The sequence below is a fragment of the Sinocyclocheilus anshuiensis genome, unplaced genomic scaffold (assembly GCF_001515605.1).
Source record: "Sinocyclocheilus anshuiensis isolate Anshui unplaced genomic scaffold, SAMN03320099.WGS_v1.1 scaffold2823, whole genome shotgun sequence".
In the NCBI taxonomy this organism is placed as follows: domain Eukaryota; kingdom Metazoa; phylum Chordata; class Actinopteri; order Cypriniformes; family Cyprinidae; genus Sinocyclocheilus; species Sinocyclocheilus anshuiensis.
This window is the reverse complement of record NW_015552796.1, coordinates 124,067-136,578: the sequence shown is the minus strand read 5'-3', so window position 1 is coordinate 136,578 and position 12,512 is coordinate 124,067. Positions and strand designations below refer to the sequence as shown.

The following is a 12,512-nucleotide window of genomic DNA, read 5'->3' as shown; positions in this document are numbered from 1 at the left end:
CGGTGAGCAGAAGAGACTTCTTTAAAAAACATTAAAAATCTTACTGATCAAAACCTTTTGACTGGTAGTGCATTAAAACACATTTTCTAAAGTGCCTAAATGTCAAAATTAGAACAATATATTTGTTGAAAAATTCTAATACTGAACACACTATTGAATTATTAGGCTGTGACTCATATTATTTTTGTGTTGCTCTCTCTAGCTCCCTCCCTCCCTGTACAATAAATCCATGTGAATATCTGTCTCTGCTAAATTTTTTAATGTAACTTTACAATCAATATTGATGTTCTATAGCACAGCTTTCTGAATGATGATAATAATGGGGTGCTACTGATAGCCTAACAGATACTAGCAGTTTAATACTCAACTAGGTTAATAAAGACAAAAATATCTAGCGTATTTACAGATTAAACCGACCTGCACTTGAAGCCCTGAACAGGTCAGTGATGTAGTTACATTTCACTGCTTCTTCTGGCCGCTTCTTCTTTCATCGAGTCCCGCGCATCGGTTCTGTTCGGAATCGTTTGACGGAAGCGTGAAACACACACACGTGAGCCGATTCAGCAGCGCTGACAGTCAAGACTAACCGATTTATGATTTATTATCGATTTATTATCGAATGAAAAAATCGGAAATGATCACTTTGGTACATTGAGAATAGGGCTGGTTTTTGACACAAATTTCACGATTCGATTTGATTCTCATTCACAAGCTTGCGATTCGATTCGATTACCGATTCGATCCTATTCAATATCGATTATTTTGGATATATATCAGGTACAGTACATGCCAAATTTTCTTAAGGAAAAAAAATCTCTCAACTAATGCTGTAAAATATACATGAGAGTCAGTTAGTACTACATTATAATATTGAAGGTTAAAATTGACTGATTTGTGCTGTACAACTGCTTAAATTTCACTTAATGTTTTATAATAATTAAGTTGCAATTACTTCAGTTTTTTTTGTTTTTTTTAAATATATACATTTAAATAGTGGCTGTCATAAAAACTTAGACGGATTTATTCAAACATAAATAAAACATTAAAGAACAGTAAAAAGTTATAATGAATGTTATATGGTGCATATATTTAGCAAAATGCCCCTCTCTACAGCTTATTTTTCTAACTTAGCTAACTAACGTTAACGAGTTTATGGTCACCAAATATGCTTTCTGAGGTAAATGTGATGTTACATGAATTGTTTACAAGCTGTTATATTGACATCTTTGCGCGGCTGAAACACTGATTGAGCGATTACATGAGACAGGATACGAATTGTAAAGTTGTACTTTCTTTTAACTTACCTTCAGATGTTTAGTCATGTTTATTTTGTGCTGAAACTGGTATTAATGTGGTGGAGATGATCAGTTCACGTGCGCCTCGCGCTGCTGCGTCTGTTAAACTGAGGCGCTACAGCGATCTGTCACTCCACATTAAACAGCGCCAAAACGTCATTTATTGTTTGAATACTGCAATACAATGGGCATAAATTGAAATCTGAGACTTTGTTTCAAGTACCAAGGCACAATGCTTATTGCGATTTATTGGATGGAAGGTGTACTTCAATGTTCCATCCATTAACTGAAAACAGGCTAGACTAATTGATTCTTGGGATTTAAGAATCAATATTGTTTCGTAAAAATGAGAATCGATTAAAATCAAGATATCAATATTTTTTACCCAGCCCTAATTGAGAAGGCATAAATATAAAATATTAATAATAATAACTAAAAACAAACAAACAAAAAAAAAAACAGGGCAGCGGGCCAAATCAGGCGCCAGGCCTTCGGGAATTCTCCCGGTGCTCCCGATGGCCAGTCTGGGCCTGGGCACTGATGTTGGACATGAAGGCCTGGCTCGCAATCTTCATTCCAGATCATCCCAAAGAGGTTCAGTAGGGTTGAGGTCAGGGCTCTGTGTGAGTCAAGTTCTTTCTCACCAAAGTTATTCAACCATGTCTATATGGACATTGCTTTGTGCACTGGGGCACAGAATAGAAACAGAAAATCCTGAAATACAAAAATGCCTCGCAAGCTGTTCTTACAAAGTTGGAAGCAAAGCATTGTTCAAAATATCTTGGTATGCTGAGGCATTAAGATTTCCCTTCACTGGAAGTAAGGGGCTAGCCCAACCCCTGAAAAACAGCCCCATACCATTATCCCTCCTCCACCATACTTTACAGTTGACACAACACATTCAGGCAGGTAATGTTCTCCTGGCATTCACTAAACTCAGACTCGTCATCAGACCGCCAACAGAGAAGCATGATTTGTCACTCAACAGAACAGTGGTGGTGCGCTTTACACCAGTGGTTTCTAAACCTGTCCTGGAGGCCCCCCAGCACTGAACATTTTGTATGTCTCCCTCATCGGACACACCCAATTCAGGTCTTGTGGTCTCTACTAATAAGCTGAATCAGATGTGTAAGATGAGGGAGACATACAAAATATGTAGTACTGGGGGGCCTCCAGAACAGGTTTGAAACCCCCACTTTACAGATGTGGCCTAATGGTTAGAGAGTCTGACTTGTGACCCGAAGATGTAATGTTATGTGAGACTTGCATGAAGCTGCTCAGCCCATGGAAAACTGCATTGCTAAGGTGATTCTATACACCTGTGGCAATGGGTCTGATTAAAACCTAAATTTAATAATTAAGAGGTGTGTCCCAATACTTTTGTCCATATAGTGTACTTGTAGTACCAGTTAGCAACTAAGGGGGCGTTTACACAACACAGATTTTAACTAAAAATGAAAAGCTTCTTATGTTTTGGCAGTTCATTTACATATCAATTTTGAAGATGCAAACTTTTGAAAAGGGTTTCAAAGTGCAAGATTTTGAAAATACAGTTATACAAAAACGTGAATTTGTGAAACAATGATGTCATAGTCTACAGGTATGTGCACAGGTGCTTAGTGTTTCTTTACAAAGTGACATTGCAAACTACTGGCCTGGCATGTATAATAAAGCATTTTTAGTCGTTATTGCAGATCCGTGTGAACAGTGATCATTTTGACAACACTGTCGCCTGTACAGATGTCAAAAATGGATAAATGTTTCCATTTTTAGTACATTATTGTCATGTAAACATATTTGAAGTGTAGCCAACTATTTCTATAATCACATTACACAGTTTGGTAGTATTCAAATTTACCATTATCAATGTCAACAATATATCTCTATGCATGCTGAAGCATACACACACAGACTACAGGAGGTAAAACAAAGTATATTTTGGATAATGCCTCACCTTCTCTAAAAGTGTAAATGTTCTTCTTGATAGAGACAAAGCTCTCATTAGCAATGGCTGGATCTTCAATGACTTTTCTCTCCACATAAACAATCATATTTTTTTGCTGAAAGCCATTAAAGCAGGCAACAAAGACAATGTCAACAGAGCAAATATGAACAGAACTCAGGAAACATTATGCTTTGATATCACTAAACTGAGGTTTTGAATTGAAGAACACTTTAGTAAAAGCATTTTCAAAGAAAACATGTTAATGCAATTAGTGACATACCAAAGACTCACATTAATACAGTATACTTAACCCTGAACCACAAATCTCTTACTCATAAATTCAAATTTGTGTTCTTCAAAAAAATCACATACAGATGTGGCCTTTAAGAATGTGCATGCTACACAGTAGTACACAATTCATCAAGTGCTGACACACTGCACCCTGCAGGCATGCTTCTTAGAATTCTTCTTAGGTTGTGGAGATAAATTCAACCCAGTCACGTGAAACTCACTCACGAAATCACCACCAGGTGGTGCAAGGGGGAGATTTGCACCATTGCACAGTAAGGCTGGAATTGTGACATTTTCAGAATCAGAATCAGAATGAGCTTTATTGCCAGGTATGTTTACCAACAGTGATACTTAATATTCGCACAATATATAAGTCTCAAATTTGTTATCGTTTTAGCTAACGCCAGAGAAACTATCAGAGAAATATAGATCCATGACTAATGAGAAATATTTGCTCTTGTCTCTGTACCATATGTGAAAACACGTTAATGTGTTTTTCGTGGCCTTTTGAACTCTGTACCATATGTGAAAATAGTTTAGGAATGCCCTCATTACAACCGTGACAGAAGCCAATATTTTTTCATCGTCACTGCTAGCTCTGAAACATGTGAAAAAACACCTAGTAGGCTACTACCGTTATTTAAACAAAACATAACATAATGGTTTGTTCGAACTCCGTGAGAACATCTGTTTAAACAGATCAAAAATAGAACTGTGACTTTTTTTGTTTTTCAAAGCAGATCCGTTTTTCAGTGACACACCCCTCCCCTTTCAGAACTCGCAGCGGGGCGAAATGACAGGATCGGTGGGGGCTCGACACTCACGCAGGGCAGAGGGGGTAGATGGATGGCGAGAGAGCGATCTCAAAGAAAGATTTCTTCTTTCATTTTAAACCAAGCACAATTTTGGGAAACATTTCATTTTAAGAATCGCGATGCTTGCACGAGGAAGACTTTCGCTCCCTGAAAAATGTAAGGTAATTTATATTTTTTATTGATTTATTTTTCAGTTCATTCATATGCTGAGAAACTTTTTATTAAGTATTATATTGTAAGAGTACACACACACATATTGTGATACGATCTCACGATCTGTTAGAATTGTTTTATTTATTGTTCTCAACAATGCGTTTTTCTCCCATAGAGAGAGTGAGAGAGAGAGAGAGAGAGAGAGAGGGGGGCGAGTGAGAGAGAGCGCGAGCATGACACACAGCAACCTGATACCATGGGGCACGTAAGACACAGATGAGTCCGGATATGGGAACGGTCCATAATATCTTCAAAACATTCCTTTAGGACTTAATTTATCACCTGTCATCCTTGGGCTCTTTCATACAGCTGTACAAACATCATTTGTCATCCAGGTTGACGGCCGGATTTCACGCACGCCGGTTTTCGCATATGGAAATTATTATGATGTCAAAGGTCGCATATGGATATAATTATGGGTCAAAAGGTCAAACTCATCAATCATGTTGACATAAGCTCCCGTTTACATACTACTGTTATATACAAACAAACTTTTGGCTATGCCAATAAATGGACCCAAAAGACAACAATTCCGCTCCACAACTATACTCCAACTCACTCTACCTGTTCCCTAACAACAACTTCTTCTCTTTTTAAAGGGGTCATATGATGTAACCTATGTCTGCATTTGTGATCTGAGAAATGACAAACAACAAGCGCTACTCTACACTGCCCAAAACTCGCGTTTGAATGAATCATCAGTGGCAAATTCTTTAAATATAAAAAACTTACAGTTTGTGAGTCAGAACAGCCAGCATTGTAGTCTACTCTACCAGGATCAGGAAACAGTCCTCCATAAAATGTGCTGCACACATCTGAATATTTGGCTTCAAATGTTCTGATTGAGCGGAGGCCGGTGGGCTTGAGAACGGCGCAGCCGGCGGATTACCGGATTACCTAAATTCCTCAATTATTCCTCAATAATTCACCAGCAGCCATATCACCCTGCAGCCCAAGACTGGTTGCCCGCTGAAGCTAAGCAGGGTTGAGCCTAGTCAGTACCTGGAGGTGTTAGTGAGGCCAGCAGGGGGTGCTCACCCTGTGGTCTGTGTGGGTCCTAACGCCCCAGTGAAGTGACGGGGACAAAAAGCACCGTCTTTCGGATGAGACGTTAAACCGAAGTCCTGACTCTCTGTGGGATTCCAGACCTTCAGCTGTCAGTCTGAAGGTCTGGCTATGCGAGACTACCAGTGTAGTGACGGGGTCACTATATTGTAAAAAGCACCGTCCTTCGGATAAGACGTTAAACCGAGGTCCTGACTCTCTGTGGTCATTAAAAATCCCAGGATGTCCTTCGAAAAAGAGTAGGGTGTAACCCCGGCATCCTGGCCAAATTCGCCCATTGGCCTCTGACCATCATGGCCTCCTAACCATCCCTATATCTGCTGATTGGCTTCATAACTCTGTCTCCTCTCCACCAATAAGATGGTGTGTGGTGGGCGTTCTGGCGCACTATGGCTACTGTCGCATCATCCAGGTGGCTGCTGCACACTGGTGGTGGTTGAGGAGATTCCCCCCTTCTATGTAAAGCACTTTGAGTGCCCAGAAAAGTGTTATATAAATGTAAGGAATTATTAATTATTATTATTAATACTCCTATAACTCTTCATACTCTATTAAAAACCCCTGTGTCCCTTAAGAAATCCATAAGAATTCTAGTCTGTGCCCTATGTTGTGTGCTCAATAGCCCTTTTAATGTCATGTCCTGAACCTCTATCTCTCTCAACTTATTCCTCATCAACTCTCTCTGAACATCATACCTGCTGCACCTCAAGACCGCATGCTCCACTGACTCCTCTTCCTGGCAAACCTCACACAATCCAGTATCATGTTTTCCTATCAACTTGAGTGTTTTATTTAATAAACAATGTCCCAATCTTAACCTAGATATGACTGTTTCCTCTCTGCGATTTCCACTTCCAATCACTGAACATTTAACATCCCTCTGGATTTGATATAAATGCCTTCCTTTCCCCTCTCTATCCCACCTCTCTTGCCACATTTGATTTATTGTCTTCCATATCACACTTTTAACCTCTGCTTTACTGATACTTACTTGCATTTCTATGTTTCCTTTTTTTAACGCCATTTTAGCTAATTTATCTGCCATTTAATTTCCGCTTATCCCTACATGTCCTGGTACCCATAAAAATGTTATCTGCCTTCCTTGATTAGATATTCTTGTCACTGACTGTAGGACTTCAAACAGTATATATTGCCGACTTTTTGAATAGAATGACCTTATACTTGCTAAAACTGATGATGAATCTGAACAAACCAAAACTTTATACTGCCCTGTCTTTTCCACCCATCGTACAGCAATTAATACTGCCAGCATTTCCACTGTATAAACTCCTAACATATTAGGTGTTCGTTTCTTGTCTCTGACTGTAGGACTTCAAACAGTATATCTTGCCGACTTTTTGAATAGAATGACCTTATACTTGCTAAAACTGATGATGAATCTGAACAAACCAAAACTTTATGCTGCCCTGTCTTTTCCACGCATCGTACAGCGATTAATATTGCCAGCATTTCCACTGTATAAACCCCTAACATATTAGATGTTCTTCTATTAATTCCAATTCCTTTACTTGGAACCACCACACTCAATCCTGTTACTTCTGTCTCTGGTTACTTGGCACCATCTGTATAAACCTGAATCTAATCATTATACTTTTCCGCTATCCGATTGTTGAAGACTATTTTTAGATTTATACCTTCCTTTGCTCTCCTTTTTTCCTCTAACACAAACCAATCTACCTCAGGCCAAAGATTCTTTCCCTGTTGACAAATTTAATCTAGTTCCTCTTCCATCATTTAAGCACACCAATTCTCTTTCTTCCATCAATTCTTCAAGTACTTTAACATTAGTATCTGTAAGTACACTTCCCCATACCGAGCTATAAGCATTAAAATCTGCACACCAGATTATTTTTTGTCTATCTTGCCCTGGTAATCTTAGAAGCTTGTTCAGCTCCAACCTCTTACATGGGTTATAATAATTAATAATACTAACTGCCCCTCCCCTTTCCCACACCTCCACCACTATATACTCTTGATCATCTCCTTTGCCCAGTAATCTATATGATATACCCACCTTAATGAATACAACACATCCTCCTCCCCCTCTCCAGAATTCCTATCTCTCCTTATTATTGTATACCCGTCAATCACAAAATCTAGATTTGGCTTCAACCAAGATTTTTGAATGCAAATTACATCTGGTCTCTCATTCAACTCATTCAAAAAATTTTGAATTCTTGTCCATTAGCCAGTAAGCTCCTGGTATTCCATTGTAAAATAATAACAATTAATATAGTTAACCAACCCATGATGACTCTTGACTTGACTGATTAGCAAGGGTCTCCCTCACTTCTTCCCATGTCAGTCCAATTAATCCCAAGTGATTGACTGCTGCTTTAACCACCAACTGAATTTTGTCATTTTTAGATTTTACTTCTGCCGTACTATTTATCACTCCTGCTATGAATGTAACTAAATCTATCTTTTTCACAAACACTCCTTCAAAGTTACTTTACCTACGCTCTAGTGTATCCACATATACCTCTTCATGCTGCTTGTTATCCTTTTCCCTTGACACCTTGACAGCTTCTGCATATGTTATTCTTTTTTGCACTCTTACCTTTTGAATGTTTGTCTCCCGTCTCATAACGTCACATCCACTATATGCCACATTGTGGGCTCCTCCACAATTACAACACTTTGGTGGTACCCCTGAGCCACATTTTCCATAATCATGGTCCCCTCCACATCTAGCACATCTTCTCTGCCTATTACAGTTCTTTGCAGTGTGACCAAACCTTTGACATTTAAAGCACCCCATTGGTTTTGGTACAAACATCCTCACTGGATAGCTCATGAATCCTAAATATACTTTCTTTGGCAGAATCTCTTCCTCAAATTCTATTGACACTGTCTCTGTGTCCTTTACCTCTCCATCTCTTGATGTTTTCATTCTTTGGACATTCACAACTTTTGCTCCCTTGATATTCTTCATTAATTCCCCCATTGTAACACTCATTGGCACCCCTGTAATCACCCCCACTCTTCCATCTTTTTTCCTCATTCCCACCCTTCCTGTGTTTTCCACCTTACACTTTGCTATATCCTTAACGTTTAGGGTTTTTTCCATTTGCCGTACATTAGCACATCTTACCAATAAGTTCCCATCATTGAGGATTTTTGCTAACTCAATCTCCCCTATCTTGTTTGCTAGAGTTGTTGTTAGAACAAACGGGCTAACCTTCTTCATGATCCCGATTCTTTTCATTAAACTGTATTACAACATCATAAATCCCCCCTTCTTGAGAAGTCTCCTGGTTTTCTTCTTCCTTTTCAGAATCATCAACACTATCACTCCTTACTCTTTTATTTCTTTTATCATGTTTATCACTAGTGATGTGACGTTCGACACCGAGGCTTTGAAGCTTGTATCAAAAAAAATGAAACATCCCACAGTGAAGCACTGTACCGGAGCTTGATTCATTTTGCCAAAATCACGTGATCTGTGACGTCCGAAGCTTCGTTTTCGCACACAACCACGTGACTGCTTTGTATTCTGATTCAAATAACGCAAACCACTTGCGCAGTTTCAGGTGTCACTCACTTCTTTGAAAATAATAAATCATAATACAAATAAATATTTGCATTTGTAGTTTTGTGAATGTTCATTTTGTATTAATTCCTGGTTCAGACACTTTAACTGACCATTCTATGATAATCTTCGGTTATTTTGATCATAGCCTATATATGCCTACAGCCTTGCCTATTTTCCGCAAATTTATTCACAGACTCATTTATTCATATTGTGTAATACAATGACTGACATGAAGACTTATTTATATAGACTTCATATTTTCTTTGCTTTATACAGGTTTTCAAAGCACAAACTAATTTATTATCTGAAACCGTCCAAAAATGGCTGGGTCGTCTGGGACGCAAAGGCAGCTTTTTCCACCTTTTGACCACAAGATGTCGTTAGTGTGCACCGTCTTGAAAAGCTTAGAGTAATGAACCTTTTTACGATACAGTTGAGGGGAAAGCCTCGGTGCTTCGCAAAGCTTCATTTTTCCATCACTATTTATCACTCCCCTGTCCCATCCCCAACCCTCCCCTTTCTTCACCTCTCCCTTCATTATTATCCATTTCCCCCCACCTACCTACCTCTGATCCATTCACGGAACAGTCGTGCCCAACCGCCGTAAGCTCCCGATAAATATAATAATCTGTTTTCCAAATTTAACACCGATCCCCCCAATGATCTTTTCCACAAACTCTTCGCGGCACGCTCGATTCGAGGACAGACCCAGCACCCCGACGTTACTTTACTTCTCCTGCTCGGCCAGCTCCCATTCCCTAACAACACTGAGAGACCATCTTAAAAAGGCAAAGCCCCTCCTACTTGGAACTTAAAGGTAATAAAGAAATTTAAGAAAGACAAATAAATGTGCTTTAACAGCAACAAAGACGTAAACTGTTATAATAGTACAAAATACATACAAATTTGGAACAAAGCAAACTTAATTAATAATGCTTAACAATGTTCAGCCAAGAATTAAACAGATCACTGACCTCTCCTTCATACATGAGAACAATGAACTGTGCCATCTATTGGCGGGAATGCGATCTTCAAAATGGTGGGTTTTGAACTGGGTTTTGTCTGTTTGCGATAGGAAACTGTTCCAGTACGTAACATATCTGTGTTAACTGGTGTTCGACTTGCGCAAAACAGTGTGTATGCATGTATGTATGTTCACAGTCCCGTGTCATAGTAAGACTCCTTTACATAATAAGAGTCTCTAGTCACAGATACTCACTGTGACAGGAAGGATTATTTTGAATGGGAACATTTTGAGTGCTAGCCTAGCCTTCTAACACATGGATTTATTTACTTTATGTCAATACTTTGATCACATATTTAATGTTTACTAATTTGTCGATGCATTTTAACAGGTCATGTATGTCCTTTGTTATTCATTATCTGTCCTTTTTTAACACAACTATCCCCATACTACAGAGCCCTGACATGGCAAAAAAAAAATTTAAGAAATTGTTCTTCTTAATCTGTTAAATGTATAAAAATCTAAAAGACGGCATAGTACTGTGTAGCCTACTGTAAAAAGGCTCCCGGTCTTGACATTTACTATGCTGCCTGAATTCATTTTAAATAATAAACACATTTCATAAATCCTATATTTGCTTATGTGACAATTAATTCTTTTAACTACATTGTTTTTTCTTAGATTCTCCTGCAACCTTCTGATGTAGCCCACTGGCAAGGCAAGGATGACTGCTACAAGAGAAAATGCACTTTGATACGTTTGCCTGATAACTTGTAGAAGTCTATGGTTATAGCGCCACTTATCTTGGTTGCGTTTCATCTGTGCCTTTTGCCCTATTCAGACGGTTATTTTTTCTCATGGGGATGTAAGCTCACCCTAGTATAAAAAAAAAAAAAAAAACGATGCCATAATTTATTAAAAATTCATTTATTTCATACTAAGTATACTTCAAATCCATTAACACATTTATTGACATATCACTTAAGACTTACTGATATGAAATTATAATAAAAACTTTTTTTGGAGTATTTCTTTATTTCACAATGCACATTTCTTCATATTATGCCTAAAATGTGTTTTAATATCACTATTAAGGATTGTATGATCTCTGTATGATATCAGTCTTTAAGTGTACCTGAAGTGTACTTGCAATAGTTCCACTTTAGAACAATCAAATATATCTTTAATTGGATCTCAGCACTACTTTTGCAAAATTAGTTGTTCCAATTTAGCAGACTTAAGTATACTAGTTTAGTATGCCAAAAGTACAATTGCACATCAATATATGTAAATGTATTTGTAGTATGCTTAGCACAAAATAAATATACAGGTGCATCTCAATAAATTAGAATGTCGTGGAAAAGTTCATTTATTTTTCAGTCTGTGTGCACTGAATTTATTTAATACACGAGTTTCACAATTTGAGTTGAATTACTGAAATAAATGAACTTTTCCACGACATTCTAATTTATTGAGATGCACCCGTATTTCAAATACATTTTAGTATATATATATATTTTTTTTTCACTAGGTGTGGTAATTTAATTGCTGTCTGTATTCACATTTCCGAGTTTACAAGAAGAAATCGATTCAAAATGTACCGTTTAAATCCTTTTTGACCACTGTTGAACACCGTATGGTAACTGTTGCACTTCGCTGTAATTTGCATGCATATTTATTACTGAAATGCTGGAATGTATACAAGAACGATATTTCATAACTGCTCCACACAGCAAGTGGGAGCTGTTAAGAACAAAAAGAAGAAAGAGGAAAAAAAGCACATAACATTTGAAATGGGTCATTATGGCAACAACAGGTATGCAATACAATTTTAAAATATGTAATATACAATTATATACATAAAAATATAAACCAAGCAGCTTAAAGGGATAGTTCACCCAAAAATGAAAATTACCCCATGATTTACTCGCCCTCAAGCCATCCTAGGTGTATATGACATTCTTCTTTCAGACGAATACAATCAGAGTTATATTAAATAATGTCCAGGCTATTCCTTGCTTTATAATGGGAGTGGATGGTAGCCCAAAATTTGAAGTCCAAAAAATTGCACCCATCCATTATAAAAGAAGTCCACATGGCTCCGGGAGGTTAATAAAGGCCTTCCGAAGCAAAGCGATGCGTTTGTGTAAGAAAAATATCCATATTTACAACTTTATAAACCTTAATCTCTAGCTTCCGCTAACTGTCGTGAGTCCAGCGGATGACGTAAGACGTAGGCGTAGCATAAGCTCCGGTGAGAGTATGCTAGTCTCGCGAGAAACAAGTTTTGTTTACAGCAAAGGAAAACCAGTGTCCTCTTGGCTTATATCGAAATCCTCCAACATTTTTCTTTACAAATCCTCATTTT

General features: G+C 38.0%; 1 protein-coding gene across 1 annotated transcript in view; it reads right to left on the bottom strand.

Annotated features, from left to right (window-relative positions):
* LOC107667944 (NAD kinase-like) overlaps nt 1-12,512 on the bottom strand; it is a 143,810-nt gene that overhangs the window by 102,601 nt on the left and 28,697 nt on the right. The window contains exon 5 of the mRNA XM_016459676.1: nt 3,250-3,355. Coding sequence (XP_016315162.1) covers nt 3,250-3,355 — 106 coding nt within the window. The remainder of the gene's footprint in view (nt 1-3,249; nt 3,356-12,512) is intronic.